Raw genomic sequence first — 20,567 nt, forward strand, 5'->3', positions numbered from 1 at the left:
TTTGCTTTACCTCCCAGAAGACACATTTGAGAGGCAGTGGTGCAGAGGCCACGCCCAAGGGTGTGCTGAGATAGCTGGGGAGGAAGGATGGTGTCAGGTGGGGAAGTGACTGCTGGCAGCCTGTCCCATGAGTGTAAACTCATGGAGAGGCGCTAGTGCAAGTGTGGGTTTGGGCGGAAGGGCTTTGATCTTCATCTTCAGGCCACCCAGCTGCCTGCTTGAATCCTTCACAAGCCAGTAGCCTGGACTGCTGGGCTTCCAGGTAGGAGGACACATTGAAAAGTTTTATGTTTTTTCCCATTTCTTTAAATTGGGATATGGCTAGATTGGTACATCTGTCTTCTTTCTATCCTTCACAAATATTTTTCTAGGGAATCCAATAAAATTGACAGGAAATTGATTACCCAGGAGGCTCCTGGGGGCTTCACATATTTACAAACTGATGGTGTATTTCTCTTTCTACCCAAGGTGCCAGGCTGCCACCATCTTGAATACACACTCGGGTTCGCTATTTTGCTCCCAAGGTTGACAAACAAGCAAAGGAAGGAAAGGTAAAGGCAGGGTGAGGGGTGGACGGGGTTGGGGGCAGAGGAGCGTGGTAAGCCAGTGTTGGAGCCAGAGAATGGCCGCGCGCTCCTCTCAACATCGTGGACACCCATGTGCCCGGGGGCATGCCACCTGGGGAGTGAGTGGCCAGCTGGAAGCAGAGTTCAAGGCCCCAGACCCCCATACTCTGCTCACAAGTCAAGGACCCCAGCACCCACCAACCAGATGACCCAAGCTCAATTCAGGACCTGCATGGATCTCTCTCCCTGGGTCCATTCCAGAGGACAGACTGAGCCCCTAGTACCCACACCCAGGCCCTAAGGGGACTGTTTGGAGGGGAGTGACCACATGGTGAGATACAGGCTGGGAGTTCATAGTGGAGACAGAGGTGAGGCGGGAAGAAAAGGGGGCAGCCCAGGCTGGAAGGCAGAGCCGTGTGTGTCCCCTGGGCTGGCGTGGAGTCTGTGGACAGTGGGCCTCCACTCACATTCCTGCTCAGCTCCCATCAACGTCAGGTCTGCCCCCTTCCAGGTCCCTGACGTGGGGTGTGACCTTGGTTTCCTTCTCATAGGGGCTGCCACTGGGAACTAGCCAAGAGGAAGAACCTCATGCCGGCTATCTCCTGTCAAGGAGGAGCTGATCTCTAGTTTTAATATTTACAACCTGGAGGAGGGGCCTCAGAGACGGACATCTTCTCCTGAGATTCAACGGAATAAAAGGGCCTTGGGACCAGTTATGACTCGAGCCGCGGCAGCAGCAACAGCACACATGGTGTGGAGGCCAGATTTTCAAATCCTGCCTTCCTCACTTCCTAGCATCTGACCTAGGATCATCTCTCCAGACCTCAGTCTCATGATCCATAAAATGAGGATAATATCTACTAAACTGGGTTTTTATGTCACTTCCTTGACATGGCCTCTCAGAGACAGAGAGGTGGGGGCAGGAGAGAAGGTGAGAGAGTCCAGGGTCTGAGGGGCAACACGACATCTCTGAACGGCCAAGGGGTAGGAGAAGCCAGAGATGTGGGAAGGGAGAGAAGAAAAGGAGGGTGAGTGCATTAGCAGGAGGGGTCGGGAAACAGGAAGACAGGTCAGGTGGTTTACGCAGGAAGGAAGAGCAGACACTGAAAGGAAGAGAAAGGTAACCTAAGTCGATCCCACAAGGGTGTACACTCCATGCACACACGGGCTTGAACACGCATACACCCAGAAACACATGCATGCACCCCCAGGCACACACTTGGGGGACCAGTGTGGCTGAAATAACTATGTGGATTTCTCTTCATGGGTTCAACACCTTCAGAATACTTGGACAGGCACCCCAGGCCTGCTGTTGGCTGTGGGCCCCGCTAGGAGAGCTGTGTCTAACCCGGCTTAGTCCCACCCTGTACCCCAGCACGCAGCCTGGTGCCCAGGCCACCTCGCACACTTAGTGGGTGTCATCTGTTGATGAAAACTGAACATCTTCCTTACTCATGTGTTCTTTCCATATCCCGAATTCGAACTGCTGCCACACACACCCAACTGTTCTCTCCAAAGCAGAGAGGAGTGACAGCTTGGCAAGATGTTCTAGAAAAGAACTCTTTGCTCACTTGAAGACGGTTTCCGTGATAAGCCGTAGTTTCCAACAGTGACAGCTCTCTCCTCTCCCCTTCCTCCCTCCACCGGAACGTCAGCCAGAAGAGGGACCCTTCCCTTCCAGTCAAATGAAGGCCTGGCAGCATCTTCTTTGGCCAGGTTATAGGGGTGGGGGGGCTCCCTCCTGAGACCCAGAGAGCCTGTGGCTACCCACTGCCACTTCTTATGCAACCAAAGACAGCAAGTGCCAGAAGAACCCCTACTCTGCTACAAACGGACAAGGCAAACTTCTGTTCCAGGGGAAGGGGGACAATGACATTCTGGCTGTTTGCAATCCCCCACGAGCAGGGCCCACACACAGAATCAGGAGAGAGGGATGTGCGTTATCCCTCACACATTTTATAAAGCGCCACTGACAAGTGCTGTCATTCTCAGCCATGCTGCCACACTTCAAGCACAGTTGACACCTCTGTCTCCGTCCCCCTTTCCTGTCTGACTCAGGCAGCGCCCTCCCATGTCCTGCTGGAGCAGAGATGATTTTTTGAAAAATCTTGGCAATCTGGAGGCTGGGGGTGTGATGCCTCGAGTGCCAGGCAGAGGCTGTGGGTTTTTGTGGCAGACACTGGGGAGCCACTGAAGGCTGCATGGAGATGGGGAACTATGGTCTGGTGACTACATGTTACTTGAGGCAGTGGCCATAATCTAACACAGCGGTTCCCAAGCAGAGTGGTCTTGTCCCCCAGGGGCCTTTGGTAAAGCCTGGGGACAGCTTTGATTGGCATGACTGGTGTGTGTGGGGGGGATGCTACTGACATCCAGGGCGCAGGGACCAGGGGAGCCGCCAGACAGCCTACAGCACACAGGATGGTTGCCACCATAGAGTGACCCAGCCCCAACTGTAAATAGTGCCTGAGGGCTGCTGATCGGGCATGAAGAAGTGAATACCTGGGCCAAGAACAGCTATTCTGAGGGGAGGAGGGCTGGGCCTTGCAGGAATAGGGGATGTGGGAGAAACAGGAACCACGGGAGATGATGGACAGGACTGGAAACTCAGAGCCTGGGAAAGGTGACCACTCAGAGAGAATTAGCGGGATGGTGCAATGGCTGGGGAGCCTGATAGCTGCTTGGAGCCATCTGTTGGCTTGAGATTCAGAGGGGTTTGTCATGGCCATGGACTAGCTCGATCGCCCAGTGTTTGAGAGGGAGAGTCCGGGAGGGTCAGCTAAGTGTAAACCCTTCAGCCTCCATCCATCTCCTGGGCTTGCACAGCTCCTACTCCTGAGGATAAAACTCAACCTCTTCAGCTGGGAAAAGAGGCTGTGAGGTGTTTCTTCCTTATTCTCCGGCCTCACCTTCACAGCTCCCTCACATTCCACCCCTCTGACTATGTCTTGAAAGGCATCCTGCCTCCCAGGCCCAGGGCGTGGTACACGCTGGACTTCCCCACCTGCCCTTTCTCCCCTTCCTGACCCGCGTGTTTCTACTCATCTCTGAGGACACCACTCCTGCTCAGGTCCTCTGGAAAGACTTCCTAACCCTCATGCAGAGGTTGGACACCCTCGCTCTGCAGTTCTACAGCATCATGGACCAAACTCTCTCCAGGGCAGAAATTAGATCACAGTGGCGGCTGACTTGTTCCTTTCTGCATTAGATACCTTGAGGGGCCACCAATACCCACAATGTGGCCTTTTATCTGTGCATCTCCACAGTCAGCAGAGAATGTACATGTTTGTTGAGTGAATAAATGAATGAGTGAATTCACGGATGGGTGAAGGCACTGAATTTGTGAATCAATAAAACAGAGGAGGTTACTAAAGCTGAAAGCATGAATAAAATTTCCAAGAAACCACTCACAGAGAAAAGAACAGTGAATTGAGAACCTTGGTGAATATTCACCATAAGGGTATGAGAGCTGGGGAGAGGAGCTGGCAGTAAAAACAAGCGGTGGAAAGAACAGAAATGCAGGACAATCGGGATCATGCAGTGTCCCCAGAGCCAGGAGGCAAGTCATGAGATGGACAAGCTCTAATGCACCCAGCAGGCCAAGCGTTACAGGGTTGAGACAGGCTGTGAACGTGCCAGTGACTTTTAAAAGAGCTCGATCCTCAGAGGGCAGAACACTGACCCACAGAGTATTGATGAATCAGCTAAGCCACAAGGAAACCTTTCTGAGAAGGGGCACCTGAGGTCCCTCTGGACCTGGAGGAAGCAAGAGAGCGCAGAGGTGGAGCCATGGCCTGCAGAGGGCAGAAGAGCAATGATCAAGGGACCTGCTCAGAGACCAGAATGGTGGACGATGGGGAAAGCCATACCACCGCTGATGTGACTGCCTGGAAGGCAGGGTTAGATCAGCAGGGAGACGCATAGAGCAGGTATTTCATCCTGGAGGCAGTGGCTTTTCAGTTTGCATCTCATACCTTTGAGGTGGCTGTATTGCCCACCCTGCCTGATCCAGCCCACATTTACCACCAGCAGCTTGGGCATCCTCATTCAACTCCTGCTAATTTAATGGTTAATTCCTAGAGGTGGTAATTTGCCCGGGGAGGCATCTTTAAGAGAAAGCCCATGCATTTGGAAACCTAGCGGAGTGGACTCAGTCCCAGAGTGAGGGGCATTGTGCTTCTCCTGTTCTGCTGTAGAGCTCCAGGTATAACTAGACACCTGGTTCATGCAAAAGCAGGAAGCTGAGGCCAAGCACATTCATATGTTCAAGTATCCCCAGCCATTCAAGTAGTCCCAGGTTACTTTACCTGGGACTTGGCATCCTTTCCTTCGGTCTTGACACAGGGGCTTAACTTGAGGTTAGAGATCTCCTGGTCTTTCTGCTTCTGAGCCTCCAGGCACTTCTGCCTCTGTCGGATACTGCCCTTCTGGATGGAAGAGTCCTTGGGCACCCTAGAGGAAGGCCATGGGAGGGATGAGAATCCGCGGTTCTTAGGATTAACAGTAACACCAGCTGTCGGATAGGTCGGGTAGTGTCTGGAAAATGGCAGGGGCACGTCGCCCTGGCTGTGTTACAATGACTTGTACTACTCAGGGCCTGAGGATGTGAGAGGTACCACTAGGAATGACTCAGGAGTCTGGAGCCTGGAATCAGTGAGTCCACGCCCTGAGGTCACACTCCAGAGCTCAAACCCCAGCAGCTGAGAAATATTGCTAGAAGCCAACCTCAATCCCTCATGCCACTGATGAATAAAATTCTCTCTCAGGTTTCTGGGATAAGTGGAGCCAACTGGTCTTTTCAGACCTCCATCTAGTTAAAAACGCTCATACAGATGGCCACGGGAAGTCCCTTCCCCAAACCAAGGTAGCAGAGGGTCTCTCTGCAGGCAGCAAAGGCTCAAAGCACAGGGCAGATACCTGAGTTCTGGGTAGACATTCTCCAGGTACCACTTGAAGCTCTGGCATTGCAGGTTCTTCCTCAGGTTCCGTCTGCTCTCGATGCTGGGGGTGGCAGAGGCGGGGAGACACGGAGACAAAACACAGCTGGTTGGAGACAGGTACCAGTCACAGGGGCCCAGGGGCACCCACCCTCCAGGCTGGGAGGTGCCCCATGCAGCCCGTGCCTGCTCTCTGGAGGGTGCTAGAGAAATTAACAGAGAGATTTTGAGAGCCCCAGAGAGAGCTATGGAAACACTTGGCAATATCTCATAGTGTGGAGTGGTGATGTCACCAAAGATTTGTGCTTTTACTTGGAAATAGAATTTGGGGGTGTTTTTACTTTTCATTAAAAACAAAGCTACAAGAACATTTGGCGTGTTGTTAATAATTCACTGCCAGGGCTCTGGGTCTACTTCCTCACAAATCCCCCTTCGGATTCTGCTCTTAAAATACCTCCCTTACTTCCCCCACCCGCTACCCCCATTCTGGCCAAGCCAGCCTCAAAGAATTCTCTTCTTTAGCTGGTTCTGGGCTTTGGTCATCACATATTTACCAAGTACCTAGTATGTGCCGGGCATTGTGCCCAAGAGGGACCTGATGGTGAGCTTTCAAGCAAGAAAGACAGGTAAAGAACCAGGTGGATGTGGGGTAGGTGTGCAGGGGCTGTGGGAGCATCTCAGGGGTGGCCCCTTGATTGTCGGATTGGTGGTGGTTGAGTGGTGATGTGGAAGCTGGAAGGAAAGTGAACATTGTTTAGACAAACCAGAAAGAGGGTAAAGTGGGGGCCTCTGGTAGTGGCAAGGGAACAACAAAGAGAGATTAGGGCATGTGAAGAGGGAAGGGGTCTATTGGCGGTAGCAGTGGTGCAGGTTAGAATGTGTTGGCGGGGGGCATGGGAGAGGGGAGGTGAGTCAGAGGAGAGGTGAACGTGTAGTCATAAAGGTCCTGTGAAATACCAAGGAGGAGCTTGGCCTTTATTTTCAGGGCAATGGGCTGCCACAGATGGGTTTGAAACAGAGTACAATGTGGCAGTATTATTCCTTTAAGAGCATCTACTGATGGTACCAAAGAATTGATGTTTTTGAACTGTAGTGCTGAAACAGACTCTTGAGTCCCTTGGACTACAAGATCAAACCAGCCAATCCTAAAGGAAATCAGCCCTGAATATTCATTGGAAGGCCTGATGCTGAAGCTGAAGCTCTAATACATTGGCCACCTGATGCAAAGAAATGACTCACGGAAAAGACCCTGGTGCTGGGAAAGATTGAGGGCAGGAGGAGAAGGAGACGACAGGATGAGATGGTTGGATGGCATCACCAACTCAACAGACATGAGTTTGAGTGAACTCTGGGAGATAGTGCAGGACAGGGAATCTGGGTGTGCTACAGTCCGTGGGGTCTCAAAGAGCTGGACACGACTGAGCGACTGAACAACAATAGCAAACGAAGGTAAATGAGTTTGGTGCCCAAAGCTGGAAGAGCAGTTAGGAGATCACTGTTGAAACCCAGTGCCGACCATGCTTTCTGGCAGGGGGGTAGGGTGGGATGGGAGAGAGGGACAGGTTTCATTCTCTCTACTCTTCCACCAGTACATCTGATTTCCACATATGCCTTGTTCTTCCTGGGCAACCACACAGAACCAGCCCTGCTTTCTCAAGCCTCGCCTCCTTCCACCCCAAAGACTGGACTAGGCGCCCTCATGATACTGGAACTTCTTATATAGCATTAACTGCATCTCCTCACCAGACGCTAAGCAACATGAGGACAGGAATGATATCACTTGAAAAAGGCTAAATGTTCAGTATTTGCAAGATTCCAGACAATCAGTGTATGAGTGAGGCAAGATCTCTGGGACTTGGTGATTGTTTAGATGTGGGAGGACAGGGAGGGAGAAGGTTGATACTCAAGATTTCTGGTTTGACAACAGGATGCATGGAAGAGCTAAGGTGGGGAATATGGTAGAAAGGAGCAGGTTTAGGAGCAAACAGGAAGAGTTCAGTTAGAACTTGTTGAGTCAGAGAAGCCTGGGAGGCATCCAGGCAGAGATGTCCAGTTGCTATTCGGACATAAGGACTGGAGCTCAGGAGAGGTGCAAGATGTGTTTAATCATTCAGTTGTGCCCAGCTCTGCAACATCATAGGCTGCAGCCCACCAGGCTCCTCTGTCCATGGGATTTTTTTAGGCAAGAATACTGGTTGGGTTGCCATTTCCTTCTCTAAGGGCTGGAGCTCAGAGAAGAGGTACAGGAGAAGGATGGAAAAGCACGGAGGTAGCTGATGGCAGGGAAAACCTGTAGTAAGACAAGGGCTTATGACAGGTCCTCTGGGAAGACCAACATACAAGGGTGGGCAGAGAGGGTGCAGCTTGCATCTCCAGATGAGAGCCAAGACTTCAGTTCTAGAAACTGAGATCAGAGGGGTGGGAGAAGACTCATATCAATAGAGTAATCGAGGAAGGTAAGGGCCCCAGGGGGCCATGGGTGGGCCAGGTGGGAGTGATTGTAGGGGAGGGAGGCCATGGCCTCAGCTCACAGTCAGAAGAAGGGAAATGGGGAGCCACAAACAGCAATGTGGGCAGCTCTTTCATGAAGCTTGGCTCTGAAGGAGCAGAAGACAGGGTACAGGTGATGAGCAACGTTGGCTTGAGGGAGAGTTCTTATAGTTTGTTTTCTTTCCTTCTCTTTTTTATTTTTTAAAACATATGTAAGATACAGAACAAATTTAAATACTAAGAGGAGCCAGGCAATAGAGAAGAGAGATGGGTGATCAGGGAGCGTGAAGGTACAGGGCGGGCCAAGTCCCCTGGAACAGGGGCTCCCACACTGTCTGCAGGTTAGAGTCACCTAGCTGGGGGGCAGGGCATCTTTTACAAATTCTACAGCCCAGGACACAGCCCAGACTTAATCTACTCTCTGGGGCTGGCATAGAGGCAGCAGCAGTTTTTGAAGCTCCTCAGGTGACTGAGACGTGCAGAGAGTCTGGAAACCATCACCCTGGAATTCTGCTCCTTGAGTTGAGGTCCTCAGACCAGCAGCAGAGCACCACCTGGGGCTCATAGAAATGCACACCTACTGAACCAACATCCACACTGTAACAAGATCCTGTATGCACATTAAAATTTGAGAAGCTGAGAGGCAGGCAGAGATGAATCCAGGCAGTGGGAACTCGATCAATGCTGATTTATGAATGAATGCAGGAGAGAAGAGTGAATCTGGGGAAGAGGTAGAAGGCTGGCCTGCCACAGCGGGAGGCACCCCTTATCCTTCCAGATCAAAGAGACAGGGGGATAGTACAGGTACAGGGTGGTCGGGCTCAGGAAGCTGGTGCTGTCTATTTCATCTATAAAACACAGGTGTCCTGTGCTGTGAGTGAAAGCAGGGCAGGCTCCGCAGCTGGAGAAAATGGGAAAAGGTACAAATGAAGATTTGTACCCCACTGAGGGCCTCCCTGAGCCAGATGGCCACAGAGGCTTCGCAGCACCGGCTGATACTCCCAGAGCGGTTCAGCAGCCTGCCCACAGGGAGGAAAAGGCACAAAGTCAGGTTCACCCAAGGTCAAGAGGGAGGCCTAGGAGGGCGGGTAGATGCCCAACATGGCAAGAGATTCAAGGACAACATCTTTTAAGCACTCTGCTTACGTAAGAAAGTAGAACCCAAGCTGGAGCGGGGAAGGCAGTGAAGAAAGGAGGGGTGGACGGACATGGCCAATGAACCGGAAGTTAGCTGAGGACTCAGAATAAACACTGTGGGAGGCTCTGAGGAGAAGCGGAGACCAGCGTGGGTTTTCAGTTTCAGAAATGCAAACACTTTGGCAGGCTCGTGATTTAATCCACCTGGGAGTGACGGGCTCGATCGATGGAGTGTAGGCCGCAAACATGCCATCTGCTCCACAGCCTTAGTATGACTGAGGGACATCAGATGATAAAAGCCACCAGTTACCCCCTCTCAAAAAAGATGAATATGACATCAATCAAGTTGCCATTTTTCTCTACTCAAACCAGCCCTGAGTTGGGGAATGCAACATCACAAAGTTTGGGGATCAGACAGGTGTGAACTGAGCTTCTCCTCCTATAATGGTGTGATCCATGGCAAGTACCTGAAGCTGTAGAAGCCTCAGGCTCCTTATCTGTAAAACAGGGGTCATTATACCCATTTCTCAGCTTGCAGAGGACTAATGAGGAATCTCATGAAATGGCATCTGGCCCTTAACTCCTCTCCCTGTCCTCTTCCACCCCCATAAAGCTGGAGCCCTGCTCTAGAGGAGGTCTACACAGTACTGTTCTTCCTAAAAAGAGGATTTAGGCTTCAGTAGCTGAGAAGGAGGAGGAGGGAACTCTAATCTAGAGGGAGCAGCGCTGCTTAGCCCAGCATCCCACCTTTCTGTAAAAAGCTGGAAACACCAGTCCACTGCACAGGGCATGGCTCTACCCACTGAGTGGATGGTCCAGGCTTCCAGGGTCTCCCACAGGCGTGGCCCGGGGCCCTGTACCCAGGACTAGGCAGGAGCAAGAAGGCACAGGAAGGGAGAACAGGCCCAGCCCCGGCCCTGGCGGCCGGTGAGCTGCGGCTCTGGGCTATCTGCACAAACCAACCAGGGGAGACACTCACTTGCCAAAGGGCCTCTCCAGGGCGAATGGCCGGGAAGCATAATAGTACTGCTTATACTCATCCATCCACACTTCAGCTGTCCGCTTGGTGTTCCTGGAAAGACAAGGGGTGTCATGGACGGGCTGTCTGAGAGGACCGGGGATGTACCCAGCTAAAATACACACATGTGATAAGTGGGCAGTGTCGCCAGCACGGGGGCCTCCACGGTTCAGTAACTTTATTCTCCCCAGGGTGCTGAGCCTACCAATCTCCAAAGGGGCCTCTCCCTCAAGACACAGGATTTTAGCAGTCATGACATACCCTCTTCCCAAAAGGCACAGACCAGAGAAATTATACCAGAAATTGAACTTCCCATGGCTCTCAGAAAAAGAGAAAAAAGCCAGGAGAATCTGGCGTGTCCCTTTGGTGCCAGTACAAGATGGGAGAGTGTTGATCATCTCATCTCTGGCCATCCATGGGCTCCTATTCTACAACTCTCCCCATCAGCAAAGGGCGCGGCTCTCCAAGGGGGAAGCCAGTCACGCATGAGATTTGCACAGGCCATGTGATTAGCTTGGCACAGGTGTAAAGAATGAAGTAACCAAGCCATCTTGGTCAAATATTTGCCAGGACTCTGAAGTTTTTTTTAAAAATTAGCTATCTGCTGTGAGTCTGACCCCAAAGGTCACAGAAAAAGAGACAGACATGGAGGATGTTGTCACTCAGCTGTCTGGGACACCAGGGTACCAGGAAGAGAAGACAAGGGAAAACAATCAGAAGCCTAAGCAGCACCTCCAAGGCCTGAGTACATGGACTCGGGGGTGTCACTAAGAGGGCATGGCCTGCCCTTCAAGCCCGTGGACCTGAAGGAGTTTTGCACACTCAGTCCAGCTCTTGGTGCACTGAAGACAGCTCCTTGCCGGCTCCCTCCAGTGGCCTAGCCATAGCACACTGGACGCTGCCGAGACCACACTGCCCCAAGTTTCCCCTCAACTCCATTGGTGGCATGCAGGGCCCAGTCCCAAATGCAAGGAACTTTCTAGAGCCCGCGGTTCTGCCCCCCACTCCCCAGCTGGCCCCCGCTACACATCATAGCCCCCTGACTTTCCTGCACCAGGCACCCCAGCTCACCTTTCCTGGTGAAGACCCCGAACCCAGGCAACCCTGCCTTTGTTCCAGTCCCTGCTAAGGGGGTTCTCACGACCCTACCCTGCCCAGCATGAAGTCAGCTTTCTCACTGTTCAAGCCTACAGCTCCCCTACACCCTGTCTACACCCACACCTGTCCACACGTGTGAGTAACCAAGGATGAGAGAACCCAGAAGAAAACACTGCAGGGGAAGAAAAACACTCAAAGAGGTGCTCTGTTCCTCCCTCCCCAAAATGGACCAAATGAGAGGAAAAAAAAGGCAAAGGAGGAATAAATGGGGAGTGAAGTTGTCAAGTGACAAGAGGATTAGACAGAAGGGGAGAAGAAGCTGGAGGAAAAGATGAGCAGAAAGAGAAAAGGGGGTACAGAATTACTTTTAAAGGATAGGAAAAAGGTTGAAGGAGAAGAAATCATGAAAAGGAGACAGGTGTATAGAGGGAGCAAGAACAGGCAAGTGGGCATCGCTGGGTCACTGAGATCTCATGATCTTTGTCCTGTCCCTGGGCAGGAAGTGACGAGCCCCAGGAAGGGAGCCCAGGGCCTCAGGGGCTACGACAGCCTGGCCGTTTCTGTGCACCCACGAGGCCCTGGAGCAGTCACCTGGGCTGTATCTACTTGTGCCTCCATTCCCGAATCTTCCCCAAGGGCCTTTCCCCTGGTGACCCAGCCTGAAGGTGATCCCTACAGATCCCTGCAGGGGATCTTCTAGAACTCAGTGGCAAAAATGGTTGCCCTCCCCCTGCCCCAACAACACAAAATACCCAGAGCCCTGAGCCCTGCGGGTGGGTGCTGCCTAGTGACTCAAAGCCCCCAAGGCCACAGGCAGGGCCTTGCCAAGCCTGGGAAAAGTCAAGGGTGGAAAACGACCTCAAGGCCTCCAGCCTGGACCTGGATGGGCAGGCCTGACCTCTCTTGCCCAGGCTGTGGCCCAAGCAAGCATAACACACAGCCGCTGTCCTTTCATGACACTTAGGCAGCCAAACCTACCAAAGAACCTGGGACAGCCACAGCCCATCACCAGAAAAGCCCGTGGCCACCACCACCCCCGGGGAACCCGAACCCCCACAACACATGCTTACTTTATATACGTGTTGGCGTTGCCATCTGGGAAAATATATGGGTGCTTCTTCCGGAAGACATGGCCCACTCGGCTACAGGGGACGATCTCCAGGCTGCCGCCACACATCCAAACCCTGAAGGAGATTTCTGCAAGACAGCGAGGCCCCCATCACTGCTCTGCCTCCTAGACTGAGCCCTGAGACACCAGGCGCCAGGGAATCCCAGGTCCCAGGGCGAGGGGAGGGTGGCCAGCAGCCTGCCTAGGGCACCGACTCCACAGCCAGACTCCACGGGCCTGCTACCTCGGTTGCCCTGCCCACAATGAGAATGCTAAACAACTCACACCTGGGAGGGTGGTTTGCCTTAACAAGGAAACTGGCGGACACAGGAGAACATATAGAGGGCTGTGCTTACGCCTTTGGAACACTCTCCGGGGCCAGTAGGGTGGGGGCTTCTGTGTAAGGCTTTGGCCTGGAACAGAGGAGCCCAGGGACTACGAGAGACCTGCTTTTGAGCATACGGAAGGTTTCCGAGTGGAAGATGGATTAGACTAGCTCCTATGACCCTAGAAGGTCAGAACCAGGACCAAGGAGAAAGGCTTTTCCATTAGAGACTATGGGAGAATTTTCTGCTGGTCAAGGTCCAGATAAAAGGGGTTGTCATGGAGTTAGTGCATTTCCCACTCTGACAGGCTGTCAAGCCACATGGCCAGGATGGGATAGACAAGACCAGTTCCCAGGAGGTGCCTAGACAAGGTGTCAATGCTGAGAGGCCATTCTATCTCCTGCAAGGGCATCTGAATCACAGCCCAGAGAAGGAAGTCTGAGCCATAGCCAAGGGCTGCGAACAACCATAGAAAGTGCTGGAAGCCTCGAAGCTGTTGCTGGGGTGCTCGCCTGGGTAGGGATTTGCAAACAAACCCATTTTCCCCAGTTGGCTGCTGTAGCAGGGACCTCAGGGAGTGGGGTGAGGTAGAGTTAGGAGAGGTGGGTGGGCTGAGACCATGCTGGCCGATGCTCTTCTCCCTTGAAGCTGCTTCCCGCAGGCTTGGAGCAGTGGTACTGCCCGAGAAGGGAGTGATGCTATACCAGGGTGGGGGGGGGAGGATGCCATCACTGCCATCATTTGGAACTGCTGAATGCTGTGAGGGCATTTCATTATTGCTTTTAACTTTTCTACAGGTGGTGCACCCCTTTACTGACTGCTCCCAGTGCAATTGCCCCCCTGTATCCCGCTGGATATGCCACCAATGGGAAGAGCCAGTCTTGCATCTGGAATGCCTGCCTGGGCCATGCTTCTATAGTCAAGCTGAAGAAAGAGGAGTTTGCTTCAGGAAACACCCAGGCTGGTGGGCGACTATCTCTGGAAGCAGGCTGGTGTCCATGAGCAGAGACCAAGGATGTGGGTATTCTACTACTGCCCACCACATCTGATGTGCCCCACCCCTCCGCACCTTGGGCCCCACCTTCCTGGATTTCCTTACCATGGGGTCCTCTCCCTCAGCCTCTGTCCCTTCCATGTCCTGCTGTCTTTCTCCCTTCTTTTCAACCCTGCAAGCAAGTGCTTGGACACAAGTTCTTCATCCTGATCCTCACCTGTTCTCTCACCCTCTCCCTGCCCCCTCCTGTCTCCTGTCCTGTGTCCCTGGGAAATTTGCAGGCCAAGCTTCCTCGATACCCGTCTCAACCTGCCCAGGTGCTCTCCCCGATAGGATAGAGCTCATTCCCAGCTTGCTCAGATTTCCCTCAGAGTGGGGGCAATGTGGACACTAGGGTGAGGAAGGGACTTCTCAAGATTGCTGCCAAATGATGGCAAGAACATATGGTGGGGAGAGACTAGAAGAACTTGGCTTTGGGGTCAGTGGCTCTGAGTCTGCAGAAATCCACTAGCCCCATCGCTGGGGAAACCTACTTGACCTAGTTGAGGCTGGGCTTCTTCACCTGTCAAATGAAGATCATAAAAGTACACCACAGGATTGCTGTTGGCATCATTGAAGTGGAACTTCGAGAGTAAATGTGAAAACTCTTAAGTGAGATGGAAAGCTCAGTGACACAAAACACTCCTCTAAAGCCAGTCTCTTTAAGACATGGATGCCAATGACATCACCCCACGTGCCCACTTCCAACTTCCAAGACGGTTTACAGCTTCCTGCTTCTTCCACAGGCAGCACTTGAAATCTGTGGACCTAACACTGGAGATTTTGACTCCCCACAAAAGTCAATGATATATGATAACCTGGTGTTTGGCTGGGGCACTGGTGGAATCGTGGGCCCCAACCTAGTGTTTGCGGGAGATGATGAGTGAGCTTAGCTGATGGCCAACATCCAGCTCTCCATCTTGTAGTGATGCTTGGAGGGGCGGGAGGGCTCAGTGCAGGGAAATGTGATGGCACGTGTATGAATTTAGTCCCCAGGGCTAAGATCTACTGAACTCCAATCAACTCCTCTCCAGGATCTCAAAACAGGGTTTGCTCTAGCTCCCAGAAAGGAAAACCCTCATACCCCTCAAAAGTTGAGATGGAGGCCTTGCTTACTGGATATAACCTGTGAATTTTGTGCAAGTATTCTTCCAAAAATATGCATACGTTTCTGTGGGCTCTTCCTTACATGCATTCAAATGAGGCATATGTCCCTCATTTGCAAAATGAATCCCTCCAACCTGTGCAGTCTCCACACCCCCAGCTCCCACTAAACCTGTTTCCCTGTGCTTCCTTCACCCACCATTTTGCTTTGCTCTGAATCTACTGCACCCCCTTCTCCTCTGCCACCATCATGCAGAGATCCCCATCTCAGAAAGTACTGACCCCTGGCCCTGGTCCTTCTCTACCTTCCATCTGGGCTCCTGGCATTCTCCACCCCAAGGCTCTGGGTCTGAGTGCCTTGCTGTCCCTGCTTCCTCATCTGGCCCAACCTTCACTTGATGCTGAGGACTCATTCCCATTCTGCCAGCCCAGCTCTCCTCTGGCCTCCAGGACCAACTCCCTTGGCTGCCTGCGGCTCTGTCCAGGTGCACTGGATGCCCTCAGATGCAGTACATCTTCTACCCATCATCTTCCTCTCATACCCCCCCTACAACCTGCCTCCTCTCCTCTGCCTCTAAAACCATCGTTCCTGCTTGTTTTCCTGTGTCTGTGCTTGAAAACGTCTCAGTTCTGCAGACACAAGCCACAGGAGGAAAGGACCCCTCCATTTACTCCTGGGCTGGGCTTTGCTGGGTCCTCTCTCAGGTAGTAACTTATGAGTTGTCCCAACAAGCCCACTTGTGGTTGTGGATGCTATTTTTCAAAGCATAATCAGTACTGATGGGACTGCAGGTGGCTAGCATTCAAAGTGCATCTCCCCAGGTCCAAAACTCCTGCCCCTGCCCTGATCCCACCTCCCTCAGTGTGAATACCCACCATCAGCCAATACTGCTGCGGGCACAAAGATACTGACTTCAGGGCACTCACAGACGGACAAGAGAGGCCAATCTATAACCAGGTGTCCCATTTCTACCTCATCAACTCCTTCATCCACTCCTGACAGCTGCCTGTCTCACCTCTTCTTCTGGTTAACTGATGCCCCCAGAGCCTGCTGCCTGAGATGCAGTAAGAGTGTCTCTGCTCTGGAGTCTAGAATGTCGTAACCAAGATGACCTGAGCAGCATGCCTTGCTGTACTGTGGCCAGAGTCAAGGCAGTCTGAGTGAGGAAGCTTGAAGTGTTCAGAGCGGTGTAAGGATGTTTGGGTACCACAATGAGGAGTATTTAAGACCTAGGACATCCCTCTAGTTATCCTATGTATATCTAAACCACAACTGCAGGATAGCGCTGTGCATCCACCCAGGACTGGGAACCAGGCCCAGTGACTCACAGGTTTATGCTGAAGCCTCTGGGAAAGCCTTGTGATCCCAAAGCCCCAGGAAGTGGGGGCCACAGACCGAGGCATAAAGCAGCGGGCGCTCCAGGTGCAGCCCTGATCCTCTACTTGTCAGTAGCTCCTGCAAAGTCATCACTTTCTCACGTGAAGGAGCAAAAAGACAATGTAGGGAGTTTGGGGGAGGGGGTGGTTCTTGCTGAGTCAGCACCCACATACTCCCTGATGACAAATGTCATGCAGACCTAAATCCGCTCTGAATTCCAGGCAGGGAGATATGTAATTATTCCATCCACACTGGGGGTGCCATTACCTTATTTTCTTTAAACTTCAGATTAATATTTGGGAAGAAACTGCCCTCCTTACCCTCTGTTCTCAGCTCTTCCCTTCTCCACGTCAACCCATCAGTAGCGTTACCAGTGCTCATAAAACCACAACCCTTCGCCAGAACAAACGTCCACCTGACAAGCCGTGATGGTGAACAGGAGTCCAGGTGAGAGGAGACAGCTTCCTCCCCCAGAATCACACCAACTCCTCTGCCACTTCTCAGCCATATAGGTCAAGGCTGGAATTTCTTTTGATAGCCTGGTTTCTGGACAAAGGCAATGGGAGCATTAGACCTGGCTCTATTTAAGGCAGTAAGCCTGTATTAAGTGGAGCCTCACGAACTGTACACAGATATCTTTTATCTAACAGCATCAGCCACTTACCACTGGACAAGGTGAAATCTTGTGAGGACAAAGGGATTGGAGTGGACAATGATGGGCAGAAAGAGACCGTTGCTCATCAGTCCACAGAGACAAATGTGATGACAAAGATTTTCCTTTCAAAAAATCTTTACGTTCTTTGAGCCACTTGGCCAGAAACCTCTGTTTTTATTTTTTAATGAGTCCACAGATTAGAGTAGAAGCAATCTTACTGAGCCACAAGGACAGGCTTGAACCTGTGAGCAAAACTGTGCTTCACATCACTGGGGACAGTCAGGGCCGCATCCAGGCTCCCGACCTCTGAGATATAAGCACAGGCTCATCATGGTCACCACAGGTCGTCCAGCGAATGTCACGGCACACGCCCTTTACCTCTCCACCATGCCTCTGGAAATGGGTGGTCTTAAGGGACCGCACCTGGGCCTGGGGCTCAGCAAGCAGCCCCACCTGGGGGGAAAGATGACTCTTCATCAGACCTGGATGCTCTTCTCAGATGAGGCCACTTCTCTTCTCTTGAGCCCCTGAACCTCGAAAGGGTGAGGCTGAAGAGAAAGCGGGAGGGATCTGCTGTCGCTGCGGGTCTGACAGGGTGCTCCTCTGACAAGCCTGCTCATGCAGCCCAGAGAGGAGGCAGGGTCCCTGTGCAAGGCCTCATTCACCTTCACGGAGACCCTGGGAGCTTAATGGATTTCCACTGCTGACCCTGCTGCCGTAACAAATTACACCAGCTTGGGGGGCGGGGGTTGGTCTGGCCCTCTGCCGAGGGTCTCCCAAGATCAAAATTAGCAGGATTGGGCTTCTGTCTGGGGGCTCTGAGGCTTTCCAGTTTACTCAGCTTGTTTGCAGAAGCCAGTTGCTCTCAGTCGTGTGACTGAGGTCCTCTCTTCCTCGCTGGCTGTAGGTCAGGAGCCCCCTTCCTCCTCCTACGCAGTATCTCCCTGTTCACACCTGGATGATCCTTCCTAGCCTGTGAATCTCTCAACTGCTTCTGCTCCATCTCCTCTCTCTCCAGGCAAAGAAAGTTCTCTGCGTTAAACGGCCCACCTGATTAGACTGGGCGCCCCCAGATAATCCAGGCTGCTGTCCTAGCTTAGGACGTAGTAGCTATCTGCAAACTCAGTGAGGGAAAGTAACTTTTCCAGGGACACACAGCCAGGGATGACCACAGGATTCATACGTAGGCCTATCTGACCCCACAGCCCATGTTGACACACACGTGACCCTCCAAGCCTGACACTGCCTAACGTCCCTGACTACATTCTGGGGATGGAGGAGGTGGGGCTGGCAGCTCCTCTCTGGGACCCACCTCATCTCTCTTTCCTCAGTATTGTCTGTTGTATCTGCTATGCTTTGGAAACCACCCGCCTCCATTTTAAATCCAGAAATCCCATATTCTCCCTTCATATATGTACCAAGGTCTCCACTTTGGAAATGTACACCTCTTCCCACCATACGCACACACACACACACACACGCATGTGCATACACACACACACACACACACACACACACACACACACACTTCTACTGGGCAATAGGTTCCTTTCATCTCTAAAGACCAAAAGCTAAAGGGAGTAGATGTATTAGATATTTTTATGTATCCTGTGTTATGCAAATTGGAGTTTAAACATCCAATATTAATGCAAAACAACTTCTGGGGGGAAAAAAGGCTAAAAGTCACACTTCCCTAAAGGCTGCTTCTACGCTGAACTGCAGATGTAATTATCAACGCTCTTCAGTTCCTCTTAGAAACGCTTTGTGGGAATAATGGCACCAGGGTCGGGCTGCTTGAGTGCACAGCAGTGTCAGCATTCAAGTGGCTGCTGAGGTCGCTCACAAAAGATGAAAGTGAGATGAGCGGGTGAGGCATCGCGCCACTGAGGAAGGTCCCAGTCACCCTGGCCGGAGCCTTATCCAGTGATCTCATGGGCTTTTGTGCTGTGAAATCAAATCAATGCAACAAAAGCAACCACATCTGGAACACACAGAAATTTCATGTCTTGGGAGAGAACAGATATCTCTTCCTGCTGTTATTCCCCACAAAAAGATACATGGATCAAAGGAACAGGATGGAGAGCCCAGAGATAAACCCACATACCTGTGGTCAATTAATCCTCAACAAAGGAGGCAAGAATATACAATGGAGAAAAGACAGTTTCCTCAGTAAGTGGTGTTGGGAAAGCTGGATAGCTGCATGCAGATCAATAAAGTTAGAACACATCATATACAAAAATAAACTCAACATGGCTTAAGGACTTAAGTATAAGTCATAGCACCATAAAACTCCTAGAAGAGAACATAGGCAAAACATTCTCTGCTATAAATAGTACAAATGTTTTCTTAGGTCAGTCTCCCAAGGCAAAAGAAATAAAAGCAAATATAAACAAATGGAACCTAAGCAAACTTACAAACTTTTGCACAGCAAAGGAAATCACAAACAAAATGAAAACACAACCTGTGAACTTTAAGAAAGTATTTGCAAACAATGTAACCAACAAGGGCTTAATTTCCAAAATATTCAAAAAGCTCATATAACTTGATATATTTTAAAAAAAACTCAATCAAAAAAGGGGCAGAAGACCTAAACAGACATTTCTCCAAAGAAGGTGTACAGATGGCCAACAGACACATGAAAAGATGCTCAATATCACTAATAAGTAGAGAAATGCAAATCAAAACTACAGTGAGGTACCACCTCACACTGGTCAGAAAGGTTATCATCAAAAAGTCTATAAATAATAAATGCTGAAGAAGGTGTGGGGAAAAGGAAACCCTCCTACACTGCCGGTAGGATTGTAAGTAGGTGCAGCCACTATGGAGAACAGTATGGAGACTTCTTAAAAAGCTAATAATAGAGCTACTATATGATCTAGCAATCCCACTTCTGGACATATATCCAGAAAAGACGAAAACTCTAATTGGAAAAGATCCATGCACTCCGATGTTCACAGTAGCACTGTTCACAATATTCAAGACATGAAAACAACCTAAATGTCATCAGTAGATAAATGGATAAAGAAGATGTGGTACATATATGTATATATATCTATATATACAGATAGATATGTATATAGGTATATATGCACACACAGTGGAATATTACTAAGCCATTAAAATAAAACAAAATGATGCCATTTGCAGCAGCATGAATGGATCTACTGATTAACATACTAAATGAAATGTCAGACAGCAAAAGACAAATAACATATAATCACATATCATAGATGTGGAATCTAAGAAAATTATACAAATGAACTTATTTACAAAACAGAAACTGATTCACAAACATAGAAAACAAACTCATGGTTAACAAAGGGGAAAGTGGAGGGTGGGGGAAGGATAAATTAGGAATTTGAGATTAATATCTATACATGACCATATATGAAATAGACAGCCGACAAGGACCTACCATATAGCACCGGGAACTATACTCAATATTTTATAATAAGCTATAAGGGAAAAGAATTTGAAAAAGAATCTATAGGTGCATGTATAGCTGAACCACTTTGCTGTATACCTAAAACTAACACAGTATTGTAAATGAACTATACTTCAATTTTTCTTAAAAAAAAAAAAAAAAAAGCATTGCTTTTTCTGGCATGTAAAATGCTATAAAAAAAAAATGTCCAGAAATGACTTTTAAAGTGCTAGGAGCTGGCTATAACAAATGGAATGGTGGAATTGGAGAAAACAGTATTTCCTGTGATAGCT

At 50.6% G+C, this 20,567-nt stretch overlaps 1 protein-coding gene across 2 annotated transcripts in view; it reads right to left on the reverse strand.

Annotated features, from left to right (window-relative positions):
• Positions 1–20,567, reverse strand: part of GALNT14 (polypeptide N-acetylgalactosaminyltransferase 14) — a 218,040-nt gene that overhangs the window by 6,924 nt on the left and 190,549 nt on the right. The window contains exons 10-13 of one of the 2 annotated variants that reach the window (XM_065927236.1): positions 12,317–12,443; positions 10,110–10,202; positions 5,484–5,567; positions 4,874–5,018 (exon numbers count right to left, since the gene is read on the reverse strand). In XM_065927236.1, the coding sequence (XP_065783308.1) occupies positions 4,874–5,018; positions 5,484–5,567; positions 10,110–10,202; positions 12,317–12,443 (449 nt within the window). The remainder of the gene's footprint in view (positions 1–4,873; positions 5,019–5,483; positions 5,568–10,109; positions 10,203–12,316; positions 12,444–20,567) is intronic. The other variant, XM_065927237.1, reaches the window with a different exon arrangement.

Source organism: Muntiacus reevesi, chromosome 3 (assembly GCF_963930625.1).
Source record: "Muntiacus reevesi chromosome 3, mMunRee1.1, whole genome shotgun sequence".
Classification (NCBI taxonomy): Eukaryota; Metazoa; Chordata; class Mammalia; order Artiodactyla; family Cervidae; genus Muntiacus; species Muntiacus reevesi.